General features: G+C 37.4%; 1 protein-coding gene across 1 annotated transcript; it reads left to right on the top strand.

Moving 5' to 3' along the window:
- The first annotated feature begins 652 nt into the window (after nucleotides 1–652).
- CENPL (centromere protein L) lies at nucleotides 653–15,697 on the top strand. The gene is made up of 5 exons (XM_012765094.3): nucleotides 653–788; nucleotides 6,514–6,690; nucleotides 9,761–10,012; nucleotides 13,146–13,688; nucleotides 14,701–15,697. The coding sequence occupies exons 2-5, from the start codon at nucleotides 6,517–6,519 to the stop codon at nucleotides 14,770–14,772; spliced, it is 1,041 nt and encodes a 346-aa protein (XP_012620548.2). The 5' UTR covers nucleotides 653–788; nucleotides 6,514–6,516; the 3' UTR covers nucleotides 14,773–15,697.
- Nucleotides 15,698–17,444: the final 1,747 nt, after the last annotated feature.

Below are 17,444 nucleotides of genomic sequence, written 5' to 3'. Positions count from 1 at the left end.
TTAGCGCCCAAGATTACGTGAAGTCACACGACGAATCAGAGCAGAGGCACCGCCGCCATGCTTACTACGGGCGGACCTTTGAGGGAACGCTTCGCGCCGGTAGAAAACCAGAGGAGCTACGCCACTCGATTAGGAATGTCGACCGTAATGGTTAAGTCGGTCGGCCTTGCCCTTAGTTAAAATGGCGATTTCAGTTACTCCGCTGACGCGGAATCGGCGGGGCGCCTGGGAGGCTTCCTTTGCCGCGTTGGGCCGCAGAGCGAGTCGGGAAACGATTTTTAAACTGAAAAGGCGGCTGAAGGCCGAATTGCGGTTTCTCATCGGCGTGATTTCAGACTGGCCTTGATCTCTGAAGGGCTCAGCTGAAGAAGGACGAGTTGGGACGCACTGTCGTTTTGCCCTTCCCCTTCTGCGGGCAGAAGCCAACTCCGCAAGAGCGAGATTCGCAGAGCTGAGAGGCTGGGTGAGGGGAAATGTCCGTCCCGGGCTGAAGTCGCGGGGCCGGCCTGCCTCTGGAGGAGCGGAGGTCTTCTTACTGGGCGCCTCTGTGTCCCTGGTGAACCCACTTGTGGTGAACGAGAGGGACTTTGGGAGGACCGAGGGTTTCTCCAGCCGCTCTCTTAGCGGTCGTTTTGGCGGCTTTTTCTCCGCCCCACCCCCCGCCCCGCCTTGCCTCGCCTCGCCTCGCCTTTCAGGGGATTTCAGTCTCGACACCGTATTGGAACCAGACTTGAAGAATGGTTAGTGAATCCGGAATGGGTGACAGCGTCGTCACGGCATTTTATTAGGTAAGATGCTTTGTATTGGTCCAGGACTGGCTGTAAACTTTGCATTTTGCTCTTTTCAATACTTATGCTACGTGCTTAGCACTCAGCTAAGCATTGGCATTGGGACGGTTGGATTTAGGTACCGTGTTTCCCCGAAAATAAGACAGGGTCTTATATTTATTTTTCCTCAAGAAGACACCCTAGGGCTTATTTTCCCCTCAAAGCCTCAGCTTGCAGCACGAACAGGATGGCCGGGACCTGACAGGGAGAGCCGACCTTGGTGGGGCTGCCCACACCTTTCCGGTCACCCCTGGGATTGTAGCTGTCACGATGGGGCAGATGAGAAGGGCTGCTCCTCTTTACCACTCTGCCAAGGAATGCATGGGTTGTGCAGATGCACTGCGTAGCCACGCCCATCACTAGGTCTTATTTTTGGGTAGGGCTTACATTGTGCATTTTGCTTAGAAATCCTGCTAGGGCTTATTTTATGGGTAGGTCTTATTTTCGGGGAAACACGGTATTGATGGCAATGTAGAAAAGTGATTAATAGACTAATCACAAGAGAAACAGCTAAGTTTTATTTGTGTGGTATGAACTACAAGTGCAAGAGGAGTTGGGCGAGAGAGCTAGCTCTATGCTTCACCTGAGGAGATGAAACCTGCAAAATGGATAAGATTTGCTCAAACGAATGGGAGTAGAGGAGTATTAACTGGCGATAAGGTGAATAAAAAGTCATGTTTGCACAAGCAAACAGGACAGGCAGGAAGAGCAGTAGGGTGATGATCAGTCTAGAGTAGGGGTTGCATGTTTGGGCATAGAGCAGTGCTTCTTAACCTTTTAAAGCGTTGTCTACTGGACCTTTCTTCACTCCTCTCTCCCAAATATACAGGTATACAACGTTTTGCATACAACCTTAGAGGGATTGTATGCAAATGTTGGATTTTGGAAAGGCCATTTGTCCATGGATCTTGGGGTAAGAACTCCTGCAGTTGTAGAAAATGAACTGAGTAGGATTAGATAAAAAATCAGATGAGGCGGATTAGATAAAAAATCAGATGAGGCGGTGCCTTGAAAGCCAGATGGAAGAGTTCTGACTTGACTTCGTTTAGAAGGTGTGTGGAAATTCTTATGGGATCTCAAGCAAGGTAATTACAAGATAAAAGACTTGTCTATGGAAAGACTAATCATGGATTGAGGAAAGGAATTAAGATTGGGAACAAGATAAGTTGCTGTAATTGAGAATGAAAGTGAAGGCTGAATCTAAGAGAGCTAATATATATCTTTTTAAGAAATATGTCAGAATTTGATAATAAGGTAACTTTTTAGATGTAAAGATGAAGTTGAAGGAAGAGTAAAAGATGACTAAGGTATTTTTTTTTTTTTTTTTTTTGACTAAGGTATTTTTTAGTGGAGGAGGAATGGGAATTATTACTGAGTGAAACGGTGCAGTGGAGTATAGTAGTAAGAAAAGAAAGATTGGTTGAATAGCATGTGAAATAATGATTAGTTTTGTACTTAATGAGTTTGAGGACATGAAAGCTTAATGTCTCATGGAAAACTGGAAATGGAAATGCAGGACTGGGATGGAGGTGTAACGATCTGAAGATAGAGATTTAAGAGTTATGTAGAATGAATGTTTTCATATGTAGAACAAATAATTTCAGAATCTGGGGGAACACCCACTGCTGGGACATAAGGGAAAAAAATCCAGCACATTAATCCAAATTAAGGGGGAGAAAACCTCCCTAAAAACTGAGTGTTGGCCACTGTAGTGGCTCATGCTTGTAATCCCAGCACTTTAGGAGGCCAAGGCTGGAGAGTTGCTTGAGGCCAGGAGTTTGGGACTAGTCTAAGCAACATAGCGAGACCCCATCTCTACAAAAAATTTTAAAAAAAATTAGCTAGGTATGGTGGCCCACACCTGTAGTATCAGCTACTCTGGAGGCTGAGGCAGGAGGATCACTTGAGCCCAGGAATTCAAGGCTGCACTAAGGTATGATTACACCACTGCAGTGTAGCCTGAGTGACAGAGCACAACCCTGTCTCAAAAAAGAGTCAAAAAACCAAAACAAAACTGTCAGAAGAAACAATGAAACAATGTAGCAGAAAGTTTGGAGGAGTAAGGATGAACAAAATATTTGGCAAAAACACTGGTGATCTTCAAAAGTGCAGTTTCTTTATAGTGATAGATGCATAGGAGATGGTATCCAAGGGAGATGAGAAGGAATTTGAGATCCAGAATATTGGTACACAGATTAGCTTTAGAAAGAAAGAGGACTTCTTTCCTTATGATTGGAAGGAAGAATATTGGGACAGTAATATATATATACATATATATATATATATATATATATATATATTTTTTTTTTTTTTGGTGCCTGGCTGGGACAGTAATACATTGTGTTAAGATGTATTTATAACCTACTGATTATTGAACTGGGCAAAATTACACATGCTTGAGTGTGGAATGAGAAGGTAAAATAGTTATAAATAATTTGCTAATCTTTAATGCATGGATCGGAGTATTTCACATTACCTTAACATTAACTGCTCAAAGGAAATGTTTTTTCAAAACCTACTCTCTTAGTGATGATAGTCTTTTTCTGACCTAGATTTATTGCTTAACCAGACTTTAAAATTGTTTCGGAATTCATAGTATTTCCCTCCTAAGGAGTCAAATTAAGAGCTTATTTTGCCCCTAAATTGATCCCTATTTAAAAGGCAATGTGAAAGAAGTAGGAAAGAGCATGCACTCAAGAGTTAGACTGTCTGGGTTCAAATCCTGACTTTTCTACTCTCTAACTGTGACTTTGGCGCGTTATTTACTTCTGTCTTCCCATCTGTCAACTGGGAACATAATAACCTACCTTATGGGGTTGAGGATTAAATGAGACAATATTTCTTAAGAATTTTGAAGAGTACCTGGAACATGATGAATGCTCAATAAATGTTAGCAAATTGTCCCAAATAACAAATTTGCAAGAAACATTTGGTGTAAATGGGACTGATTAAAATTAAAATTCCCTTTTAAATAGATAATTGAATATGTATTTAAAGCTAGGATGCTTTAGAGTAGCTGCTATTTAAATTATGTGGTATATGATCTTGCTCTGGGCATTATCTGAGCTTTAAAGATTATATGTTTAATTTTTTTTGTTGTTAACAGTGTCAAAAAATATATGTTTAATTTATGGAGGGTTTTTTCTTTTTCTTTTTTTGAGACAAAGTCTCGTTCTGTCAACCTGGCTAGAGTGCAGTGGCATGATCATAGCTCACTGCCACCTAGAGCTCCTGGGTTCAAGCAATCCTTCTGCCTCAGCCTGCTGAGTAGCTGGGACTATAGGTGTGTGCTACCACACCTGGCTAATTTTCTCTATTTTTAGTAGAGATGGGATCTCACTCTTGTTTAGTCTGGTCTCAACTCCTGACCTTGAGCGATCCTCCCACCTTGGCCTCCCAGAGTGCTAGGATTACAGGTGTGAGCTACCTTGCCTGGCCATAATTTATGGAGTTTTGTGCAAGGTATAGAGGGTGCCCTAATTTGACATATTGAAATTTAAAATACAGGTTGAGCATCCCTAATCAGAAAATCCAAAATCAGAAATGCTCCAAGTCCAAAACTTTCTGAGCGCTGACATGATGCTCAAGGGAAATGCTCATTGGAGCATTTTGGATTTTTGATTTTTGGATAGCGGTACTCAACCAGTCTAATGCAAATATTTCAAAGTCTGAAAAAAATCCAAAGTCCAGAAGCATTTCAGATCAATCAAAAGCAGGTCAAAAGCATTTCAAGTCAAAAGCATTTCAGATAAGGGATACTCAACCTGTACTATTTAAATACAATACTATTTAAATAAATAATATAACTTTCATTTGTGAAGAACTTTTTCTTTTTGAGACTCACTCTGTTACCCAGGCTAGAGTGCCATGGCGTCAACCTAGCTTACAGCAATCTCAAACTCCTGAGCTCAAGAGATCCTTCTGCCTCAGCCTCCTGAGTAGCTGGGACTATAGGCATGCACCACCATGCCTGGCTAATTTATTTTTCTATATATTTTTAGTAGGCCAATTAATTTCTTTCTATTTTTAGTAGAGATGGGTCTTGCTCTTGCTCAGGTTGGTTTCGAACTCCTGACCTCGAGTGATCCTCCCGCCTCAGCCTCCCAGAGTGCTAGGATTACAGGCGTGAGCCACTGTGCCCAGCCTGATAATTCCTTTTGATTAAAATTATATTTTAATTTTGGAGCTCTATGAAATATTTCTGTTCAATTGAACCAATAGTTGTTTAACAATTAAAGAGTGCTTAGCATTGTATTAGGAAATTACATAAGAGAAATATAAAGCATGATTTCAATCAAAGTAACCTAGTCTTGATGGGGAGATAAATACATACTGTGGCCAGGTGCGGTGGCCAATGCCTGTAATCCTAGCACTCTGGGAGGCTGAGGTGGGCGGATTGCTCGAGGTCAGGAGTTGGAAACCAGCCTGTGCAAGAGCGAGACCCGGTCTCTACTATAAATAGAAAGAAATTAATTGGTCAACTAATATATATAGAAAAAATTAGCCGGGCATGGTGGCCCATGCCTGTAGTCCCAGCTACTTGGGAGGCTGAGGCAGAAGGATTGCTTGAGCCCAGGAGTTTGAGGTTGCTGTGAGCTAGGCAGATTCCATGGCACTCATTCTAGCCTGGGCAACAGAGTGAAATTCTGTCTCAAAAAAAAAAAAAAGAAAGAAAGAAAGAAAAACATACTGAAAAGTAGTACAAGGAAGCATATGAAAAGGGGCCAAAATAAGTGGTTACAGACTGGGTGATCAAAGAGCCGTGTGTGCTGGTATGTTTCTAAAAATTTTATAGACCATTCTTGAGGGATTTTTTGGACTCATCTACATACACACACACTGCTTCCATGAATGAGGCACTGATACGGAAGTGTATAACACAGGTATTTCAGGGGGAAAAGGTTGGAAAAAACCCTACTATTTGAAAGAAGGTCAAATTCAAGCATGATCTGAAAGGAGGTGAAATTAAAAAGGACACTTGAGATAGGAAATAGGTAAAAGCATGAAGACAAGAACATGTTTATGTCCTAGGTGAGAAGAGAATTAGGAGAATAAAGAGTAGCTGAATTTTGAAAGACCTTTAATAGTCAGCAGAGGAGTTTAGGATTTATCTTGTCATTGTAAAGGTTTTTGCACAGGTAACTAACAATAAAGTATTATTTCTGGAAGAATGGATTGCTCTTAGATGTGGAAAACCATTAGTTGTGGTAATAAAAACATGGCTAAGGAAATAGCCTTGTGAATGGACGACAGAGACTCTTGAAAGAAAAACTCAATAGAATGTGCTTAATGACTACATGTTAAAGAATGAAGGTAGGAGACTACTTAGGTGAATTTAAGTAAGCCTAGAAAATTGCCAGGCATTTGACAATGGACCAGCCAGCTTTTGGAAAGAGGAGGAAAGAAGGAATGGGATTTAATTTTGAACATACTGTGTGTGAGGTTTCTAAGGGTAGGCTGTAGCCAATGATAAATATGAGACTTGGTTTGAAAGTCAAAACTGGGGCAGAGAGAGGCAGGGAAAGAAAGAGAGAAAGAGAGGTAAGGAGGAAGAAAGGGAGGAAGGGAGGGAAGACAGGAAGAAGGGATGAAGGAATCCTTTATAGTAAGGAGATAAATCAGTGACACTGTGACCAGAGTTAATTTTTTAATGTTTAAAATTTTGGTTTTATTTCTTTTTATGTAGACCATGGATTCTTATGATGCACCACAATCAACTCCTAGACAAAGTGCATCTTCAAGGCCTGAAAATTGCTTTATAGGTGCCACCCCTCTGCAGAAACGACTGGAATCCGTCAGGAAGCAGACTCCATTTGTCCCAACTCCACCTCGAAGGAAAATTCCCCAGTGTTCACAATTGCAGGTATGCTTTCTGTGTTCCTTTGTTTTAGTCAATAATTGAGAATATCTGTGAACAGAATACTTTAATTTTTGTTACTATTTATAGTAATTTTAGTATCTTCTAAAATAACCCTTCAGCTAATATAATAAATGAGAAAGTTGAAAAAAATAAACAAGTTCATAGTATCAGCACCACTTTTATGTCTTCTACTTCCTTTAATCTGGATCATTTCCATAGTACTTCTTTGTCTTTTACAATATTTCATTTTTCAAGAATACAGTACCCTTTTTGTTACCCTTTTTAAAAGAATATTCCTCATTTTGTATTTGTCTTGTGTTTCCTCATGATTAGATTCAAGTTATGTATTCTTGGCTGGAACACTGTATTGTGTAGGTGCTGTTGTGTCCTTGGGGAATCACATCTGGTAGAACACAGGTGATGTTAATTTTGATTATCCTATCAAGGCGTTGCCCAATTTACTTCCTGTACTGTTTTTCCCCCCTGCAACTAGTAAGCAGTCTATGGGGAGACAGCTTTAAGATAAGGCAAATACCCTGTTAATTGTCAAAATTTCACCTTAGACTTGGTATCCATTGATAATTTTTAGCTGATCTCATCTTTATTGTGATAGCTTCAAAATGATGGTTTTCCAACTCTAGCACCCCTTCCATGTTTACCCGCCAGCCTTTGGTATTCTATCGCAAACCTGTCTCCCTTTTTTCCATTTATCTATTTATTTAGTATTGGTATGAATTCTTGTTTTTTAAGGGTTTATATTGTTGCTTAAATTGTTCCAGATTTGTCTGGTGGCAACATACTGTTTTTTTTTGTTTGTTTTTTTTTGAGACAGAGTCTCACTCTGTTGCCTGGGTTAGAGTGCTGTGGTGTCAGTCTAGCTCACAACAACCTCAAACTACTGGGCTCAAGAGATCCTCCATGCCTCTACAGGCATGCGCCACCATACTTGGCTAATTTTTTCTATATATATTTTTAGTTGTCCAGCTAATTTCTTCCTATTTTTAGTAGAGACAGGGTTTGGCTCTTGCTCAGGCTGGTTTCGAACTCCTGACCTCAAGCAGTCCTCCCGCCTCTGCCTCCCAGAGTGCTAGGATTACAGGCATGAGCCACCGTGCCTGGCCAACATACTGTGTTTTAATCATTCAAAAACAGCCCTGAAACTATATAACATTAGTCATTTTAAATTTTACTGAAACAGGAAATAAAATCCTATTCAATACAAGTTGATGTGTGATTTTGAGTCACTTAGAGGCCTGGCTGATCAGTCACCCTCATATTGTAGCTTTTTTCTCTTGTCAATGTTGTATGACTAGTATCTCTTGGGATATGATACAATTTTTGCTTCCTTGTGACAATTTTGTTACAGAAAAATTACTAGTGCTGATAATGAAAGTGATGGTTCTTAACTGGAAAACAGAAATTTTATATAAATTAAAGACTGGAATGTTCAATTCAGTGCTTCTTCATCTTTATGATAATAATTTTGACATATATTTTGATAGTAATAAGGTACATGTTTATAACTGTTCCAATGAATGCTGTAGCCAGAACAAACATTTTTGTTAAGTAAACAACTGTAGTGAAAGTTCTGAAAGATAGTTGGAGCTGTGAGACTGAGACTATGTCAGGAAGGATGGACTCTACAAAAATTCAATTTGCAGGGAAATTAGAAGCCTATATGGGGGCATATGTGAACACCCTGAGCAATACCATGGGGCCAATACAAATGAAGTGTTTTTGTTTTTGATGGCACTTGTGTTTCTAATAGAGCATGGAAAAAATATTCCCGAGTATCTTTTTATTTATTTATTTATGTGTTTGTTTGTTTTTGTAATTTTTTGTATATTTGTTTGTTTTTGTAATTTTTGAGAAAGGGTCTTGCTCTGTCACCCAGGCTGGAGTACAGTGGCCTGATCATAGTTCACTGTAGCCTTGAACTCCTAGCTATAAGCGATCCTCCTGCCTCAGCCTCCCAAAGTGCTAGGATTACAGGTGTGAGCCATGCTTTTTTGTTTTAGACTAGTCAGGTGCAATAGTGAGAAGGGGGGAAAGAGAGTAGAATGAAGAGTTCCATCTGTAACTGACTGTAAATAATCAATTGAGATAACACACTACCTCTGACCAGCCCCCAAGTAACCTTTTATTTAATCTATTGAATTAGGCATGGTGTTGTAGAGCATATTTACTGTCAAACAACTTTTTAAATTACTTAATTAGAGCTAATCAAATTAAATGCTTCAGAATTAATTACTACTTTTGAAATCTATAATTTGAAGTTTCTAAAAGTGAAACATAAATGTTCATCCATTACATATGTATTGAACACTTGTTCTAGATGGCATAGTTCTAGGTGCTAGAGTGAAGTGATAGTTCGTTCTCATTAAGCTCATGCTCTAGTACAGAAGACAGACAATAAAAATCAGACAAAATGCTTTGGGAGGCTGAGGTGGGAGGATCACTTGAGGCCAGGATTTTAAGACCAGCCTGGGCAACATAGCAAGAGCCTGTCTCTACAAAAAATTTAAAATATTAGCTGGTGGTGGCAGGTACCTATAGCCCTAGCTTCTTGGAAGGCTGAGGTGGGAGGATCACTTGAGCCCAGGAGTTTGAGGTAATAGGGAGCTATGATTGGGTCACTGCACTCCAGCCTGGGTGATAGAGTGAGACACTGCCTCTAAAGAAAAAAGTCACATAGATACATAATGTTAGGTAGTAATAAGTGCTGTGAAGAAAATAAAGCTAGGGTATGGATATACAGAGTGACAAAGGTGGAGTGGGTGTAGGTGCTACTTTAGATAGAGTGGCCTCGGGTGACATTTGGGCAGAGAACTGAATGAAGTGAAGGAACATGCCATGTGAACACCTTGGGGAAGAGCATTCCAAAGGGAAGGGACAGCAAATGCAAAGGTCTATTCAAGGATCTTCAAAAAGTCCTATAGACTCCAATTTGGCTGGAATGCAAAAATCAGCACCCAGTAATAAATTTGTATTAAATATTTAAAATGCTATGCTTAAATTTTTTCTTGATAATATTTTCTAATTCTTAAACTTCTTTTGTCTCAATTTTTTTTAGGAAGATGTTGATCCTCAAAAGGTTGCATTCCTTCTGCATAAACAGTGGACTTTATATAGTTTAACTCCCCTGTATAAATTCTCCTATACTCATCTCAAAGAGTATTCTAGACTTCTGAGTGCGTTTATTGTTGCTGAAAAGCAAAAAGGACTTGCTGTGGAAGTGGGAGAAGACTTTAACATCAAAGTGATTTTCTCTACTCTCCTAGGAATGAAAGGAACGCAAAAGGACTCTGAAGCATTTCTTGTCCAGGTATGTTATATAATATAAGCAATACTTGCTTCCTAGGAGAAAAGAATCTGCATTGTCTTGGTTTGCAGATTGTTGTGATATTTTCTTACTGTTTTTAAAATTCCTGAGCTTGTGATTTATAATGTATTTTATGTCTTATTTGGTTAAGTTATAATAATTAGATATGTCCAACTTAAAAAAATTTTTTTCTCTATATATACGAAGTGTGTGTGTATATATATAATCATGATTATTTTTAAAAACTTAGCAATACATGAAAGTACAAAAAGTTAAACATCATAGTTTAACATATTGGTATGTAACTATTTCTTTCTTTCTTTTTTTTTGAGACAGAGTCTCACTATGTTGCCCAGGCTCGAGTGCCGTGGCATCATGTATATAATTTTTACTAGGATTAAATTACTAGAAGTAGAATTTTAGTAAAAAATATATAACATATCATTACATAGTATGATGCTTCATGCCAACTTACTCTCAGAAATATAACATTTTACTATAAATAGTGTATAGAAGTATATACTATAAATACTATAGTATTCCTATAAATAGTGTATAAAAGTAATAGGGCTATCTTTTGACTTATGAAGAAATCAGATTTGTTTATTATTCATGCCTGCTGCTTTTGTTTCTTCTGACTTAACTAATCTAAATCATTGATAAGGAAATTAAATTTTCAAGCAGTTGAAAAGACCTGATATTTTGTTTGTATAGACCAGGGATCAATAAACTAGAACCTGTATGTCAAATCTGACTTACTCCTTGTTTTTATAAATATGATTTTATTGGAATATAGCTATTTTAATTTGCTTATGTATTATCTGTGGCTGCTTTTAGCTACAACAGCAGAGTTGAGTAGTTACAACAATGACCATATTGCCTGTAAAGCCTGAAATGTTTATTATGTGTCCCTTTACAGAAGTTTGCTGATGCTGATAAAGGTCATGGTATTAGCAAAGATCTCAAGAGTTTCTAGGATTAAGTTCAGCCTAAATAAAAATGGGTTAAATAAAATAGAGGTTTGTTTTATTTTAAAAAGTATATAGAAGTAAGCTGTCTAAGGCTAGTATGATGCTTGATAAAACCATTAATAATCTAGGCTTCTTTTGTCTTTTCTGTCATCCTTAGTGCATGGTTTCCATGCTAAAAGTCACCTTATAGTCTAAGATGTCTTCTGGAACTCTAAACATTATATTCAAGTTCTAGGCAGGAAGTAGGAAGAAGATGGGAAGGACAAACAGGAAACCTAACACAGTAAATCTTGCTGAGACCCAATAACTTCTGTTTATATCCTAGTTGGAAAGAGGCTAGGCGGGGCACGGTGGCTCACACCTGTAATCGTAGCACTCTGAGAAGCTGAGGCAGGTGGATCGCTCAAAGTCAGGAGTTCGAAACCAGCCTGAGGAAGAGCGAGACGCCGTCTCTACTATAAACAGAAAGAAATGAATTGGCCAACTAATATATATAGAAAAAAATTAGCCGGGCATGGTGGTGCATGCCTGTAGTCCCAGCTACTCAGGAGGCTGAGGCAGCAGGATTGCTTGAGCCCAGGAGTTTGAGGTTGGTGTGAGCTAGGCTGATGCCACGGCACTCACTCTAGCCTGGGCAACAAAGCGAGACTCTGTCTCAAAAAAAAAAAAAAAAAAGAAAGAAAGAAAGAAAGGAGGCTAGAAAAAAATTATTTTAGTGGGTACTTTGACACCTCAAGTAAAGGGACTGTTTTATTGTGGAAGGAAAAAGGGATGCTGGATAGACACGTAGCAGTCTTTGTCAAATGAAACAGCTGATACTCAGAGAAATTTTATGACTTGCATGTTATCAGTCAAGTAAATGTTCTTGTTGAGGATGAAAGGTCATTTCTCTTGAAATGACCTTTTGAATTCCTGGTATAGTGTTTTAATAGGTTTCAAGTGAAATCTCATATCTTGACAGGGTTACAGTACTCTTAGGTTAAGAAAGTGTGATAATATAATAGATCTATTTAGGGTATTTGGTAGGCTTTCATAATTTCTTGAAGAAAGAGGAGAAATATGGTAAAAATAACTGTTCAAATGATCACCTCTAAAGGGATATGATACGGGGCTGTGATCTTATCCTTGGCCTGGTCAGTGCTTTAACAAAAATCTCTATGAATATCTGGAAGGTATGTTTGTCATATAATTTATAAATTTAAAGTTTGAGTGGTTAGGCAATCAACTAGAAATATAATCAAGATCTTAAATGATCTGAATGGATTGCACAATGGGCCAAATTGAAAGAGATTAAAATTTTAGTAGGAATAAATTTACTGCATTAATGTAACAGCAAAAATGAATATGTAAGGCTAATTTATATAAAGCTATCAACTGAAAATCAGAAAACTGCAATCTGAGATTATATTAATAGAAGTATAATCTAGGGTAAAAATAGTGATAGTCTTGTAATCAGACATTTTGAAGTAATTAAGTTCATTTATGAATGACTCCTATGCAGAAGAATTTCAGAGAAGAGCGACCAGTATAGTGAGGGAATGTGAATGTAGGTCATAGGAGGAATGACATTGAAGAAACTGAAGATGTTGAACTTGGTAATATTAATATATATGATAGGGACCATCAAATATTTGAAGGGCTTTTCCTGTAGAAAAGAGATTTGATTTGTTCTACTTGCTCAAAAGGAAGAAAGCAGGTCCAGTGGGTGGAAACTATAGGGCCTAATATATGAAAGAACATTTAAAATTAATAGAAAGAGCTCCCTTAGGAAATATAGAAATCTTCCTCAATGGAAGAATTCAAGCATGTTGGATTTGGTGACCTTTTACAGTCAATTCTTAAGTTGAGATTTTTTTTTTAGATTACTACACCTACCTGGTCATGTCATATCAGTGGTATCTTTTGTTTTGTATTTTGGATATCTTATTTTGTATTTTGGTTGTGTCAAGATCTTGCCATATACCATGTCTCCACTGTGTAAGAATATTGGAATAAAGGACAATTATTTTGATAAACACTGATAATGATTAGGGAGGCTATTCCCTCTGTGTTTTTTGGCAAGTAAATCAGACTGTCTCATTTTTAATGTGCTAATTAATTTTGAGATGATGTAATTTAGGAGTAAATGTACTTTTGAACTTAAACTATTGTACTTTCCTTTGTAGATTCTGTCAAAATCTCAATTGCCATCTGAGAACAGAGAAGGTAAAGTGTTATGGACTGGTTGGTTCTGCTGTATATTTGGAGACAGTCTTCTGGAGACTGTTTCAGAAGATTTCACCTGTCTACCCTTATTCCTTGCAAATGGAGCAGAGTCTAATACAGCCATAATTGGAACTTGGTTTCAGAAGACCTTTGACTGTAATTTTAGTCCTTTAGCAATCAATGCGTTTAATCTTTCCTGGATGGCTGCTATGTGGACTGCATGTAAAATGGACCGTTATATGGCTGCTACTGAATTTCTTTGGTCTGTTCCCTGTAGCCCTCAAAGTCTGGACATTTCTTATGCAATACATCCAGAAGATGCCAAAGCTTTGTGGGATAGTGTCCACAAAACACCTGGGGAGGTTACCCAGGAGGAAGTTGACTTATTCATGGATTGCCTTTATTCACATTTTCATAGGCATTTCAAAATTCATTTATCAGCCACAAGATTGGTTCGTGTTTCAACATCTGTAGCTTCAGCACATACTGATGGAAGAATAAAGGTTAGTTTGAACAAAACTAGTTAAGTAATTTTTCCTTATCATTGCAGGATTTTCAAAATATATGATGATTATACTGTCTACATTGAAGAAACACATTTCAATGTATGCCAGTTAAGACAGTAGAGAGACTTTATTTTATGCTTTATAAATGATTTACCAAAGTTTTTAAGCTTTCTAGGTGTAGCCCGTTAATGGAAGGACGCTATATGCTGTGTGCCACAGACTTTGGTAGTAATATGGATATTATTCTGTAGAAACTTTAAACTTTCGAAATTGTTTCTTGTCAAATTTTTAAATAATTATTAGAGTAACAGAGAATTTTCTATGTTAGATAAAAAGTTATATTTGGAAACACAGAACAAAGATGTCATCTTTATATTCTAGAGTTTTGTATCCCTATTGGTAAAAAAATAATAGAGATATTGTTTTATTCTTTACAAAGTGTTTATCACAAGAAGTATCAGAAATAAACTGAGAGTTGGCTCCTAAAATATTATTAAAATACACAGCTACAATATACACTCAGTGAGTGTTTCCTATGGTCTTTTCACTGTACTAAGAGTTTAAGAAATCTTAATTCTAATCTTTAGAGCAAGTCTATAGTTAGGTGTTTTTATCCACATTTTATTTTAAAATAAGGAACTGAGGCAAAGGTAGGTTTAAGTGACAAGCAAGATAGCTTGTAAAATGAGTAGTCAAGATTTGAACTCTCATCTCTTAAGTTCCAATAAGTCCATACTTATCTGTAAGCAGTGTGCTCATGCTTTTCAAACTGGGAGTCACAATGCAATAGTAGGTTGGGAAATAATTTTGGTGGGAAGAGACCAGCATTAAAAGACAAAAAAGGAAAGAAATAGAATAGAAAATACAAAAATGCTAATGTATTGCATGGGGTAAGCATAATGAATGAAATCAATAAACTAGGCCAATGTAACATTGATCACTTAAATAGCAAACTGTTTTGTTATCATAATTAATACTATTCTAATTTTGAATGTATTTGTTTTTTCAGATTCTGTGTCATAAATATCTTATTGGGGTGTTAGCATATTTGACAGAACTGGCGATTTTTCAAATTGAGTGATGCCTTCTGTGGACTGTAAGTTATGGATTATATACCCTTTTTTCATTGATTATTTGCCTGATTGCTATGCTGAAAGAGACTGCAGGAGAAATGGGCATCTGTCTCTGCATCTGTTTTTCCCACTTTGCCTTTGGAGTTGCCAAGATGGAAGCCAAGAAGGCTCTAGAAGAACAAAGAATGCAGTATTAGAGGAACCACAGCCAAGTGCTCATATACTAGTCATGATGATCTGGCATGCCACTCTTTAGAAAATGCTGAGTTGTTAATTTGTTGGTCATCTTTTAAAAAATATATATAATGTTTATTAAGTCAAACTTTTAGGATTCAAGTCAGGTGTATCTAATATAGAGTATTTCTTATTTGGGTCTTTAAAACCATTAATCCCTTTTTATAGCATTTTAGACTTGCATTAAGAAAGAATTCTGATTTCTAAAGACATTTTCCTACCTTTACTTTGCTGTAAAGAACTGGCAGTCAAAAATCCTCTCAAAAGATTAATAATATAGATTTTATAGCCACTAAAATGCTTCTATTTTTAATACTTTCCAATTCCTGTTGCAATATTGAATTAAATGTTCACTTTTCAAATGAAACAGTGTGTTTATCAGTGTCTTGATGACATCTTTTAATTAGTATCTCTGTAGTGACAAGTGGTAAGCTTTTTCGCTACCATAAAGGGTAAAAACCAACAATTATATAGAATCATACAAATTGTAGAGTTGAAAGGTACTTGTGAGCCCCTTTTAAGGCCAGAAATTATCTTTTTAACTTTCATAGTTAGCACAGTGCTAACTATGCACAGCACTAAAGCAGATTAGCATAGTGCTTTGTAGATATCTGTACATTAAGTGAATTTTAACTAATTCTTCCATTTTACAAATAAAAAGTGTGAGATCAAGCAACTTAAGAGACTTGCCCATGATGTTATATCTAAATCTCCTCTTTTTACTTACTGAGCAAAAGATTATTTTTACTTTAGAAACAATGTTTTTAAAAATCTTGTTTGAAAGAAAATAACTTTAATAGGCTATCATTCTCAAAAATTCTGGTATGGAATATTATTTCAGATATAGTAGTAGGAACAGCAGAGATAATAGAAAAGCATGAGCTTTGGAGTCAGATATTCATTCATTCAATTGATATTTAGCTCTTACTATGTAGTTAGAATTGTATTGAGTAATAGGGATATAGCAATGAAGAAGACAAAAAAGGTCCCTGTCCTATGGAAATTATATTCAAGTGAAGGAGGCTAAAAAATAAATAATTTCAGATGGAGACAGGTGCTATGAAGAAAGTAAGGGAGTGCAATATGAAAAAGAGTGACTGGAGTGGGGATTACTTTACATACAGTAGTCAAAGAAGGTCTCTGAGGAAATGACACTGGAGCTGAGTCCTGAACGATGAACAGGAGCCAGCCATGTGAAGATCTGAGGAAGGGTATGCTAGGCAAATAAAACAACAAGAGCAAAGGCCTTGAGATAGGTAAGAGCTTGGCTTATATGAGAAATAAAGGAAGACTGTGGCTGGAGCATAGTGTACAAGGGCATATGGACTAGTATGAGATGAAACTGAAGAGGTTGTGAAGCAGAGACTTATTTTATGGTATATCTCCCAATTTGGGGCTGGGACACCTGACTGCTCAGAAATAAAGATATTTTCCAGCCTTTCTTATAGGTACATATAGTCATATGAATAAGTTCTGACCCAGGGGATATGGATGGAAGTGTCATATAGAGAGCTTCCAGGAATCTTCCCTAAGAAACAGCTGACATGTACTCCTTCCCCTGTCCTTATTCATCCCTTCTTCCAACTTTGCTGCCTGGAACCTTGCTATGATAACTGGTACTCTAGCTATTACCTTAGGTTATGGGGATGAGGGTCAGGTTCTAGGGATGGCAGAGCATGGCCTGGGAAGAGCTTATGCCCTACTGATTTCTTGAAGCTGAGCCACAATGCCAGTCTTTGACAGTCTTCCTCCAGACTTATTTGTCAGAGAAGTAAACTTCTGTCTTGTTTAAATTACTATTGTTTTGGGTCTCTCTTGCTCATAGCTAAATCTAATCCTAACTTGATACAGAGGCAGGATCCACATGATCTAAGGTTTTATAAGTACTATGATGAGATTACATTTTATTCTAAACACAAGGGGAAGCCACTGAAGGATTTTAAGCTGGACAGTAATACGACTCAATTTGTATTTTATAAACTTTTATAAGATATGCGGGAGAATAAGTTATAGGTGAACAAGAGTGGAAACATGTAGAAATTTATTACAAATCATACAATCCATACGGAGAAGAAGTTAGCGATATGATGCTGGCGTGGTGGCATACGCCTGTATAGTCCCAGCAACTTGGAAGATGAGGTGGGAGGATGGCTTAAGCCCAGAAATTCAAGACTACAGTGAGCCCTACTGCACTCCAGCCTGGGCTATGGAGTGAGACCCTGTCTCTAAACAAAACAAAACAAAAATTAGCAATATTGAACAAAATTATGTGTGCATTTACCTTTGATCAGCAATTTCACTTCTAGGATTCTATCCTAAAAATCACTGGCAAAAAATACAAAATGAAACATTTATAATGGTATTTATTAAAACAGTATTTGTAATAGCAAGACTAAAAACAATTCAAATTCCCATCAGAGGGTGCCTGGTTGAATAAACTATGATA

This window comes from Microcebus murinus, chromosome 2 (genome assembly GCF_040939455.1).
Source record: "Microcebus murinus isolate Inina chromosome 2, M.murinus_Inina_mat1.0, whole genome shotgun sequence".
In the NCBI taxonomy this organism is placed as follows: Eukaryota; Metazoa; Chordata; class Mammalia; order Primates; family Cheirogaleidae; genus Microcebus; species Microcebus murinus.
Note: the sequence above shows the minus strand (reverse complement) of the source record. Positions and strands in the feature narration are given on the sequence as shown.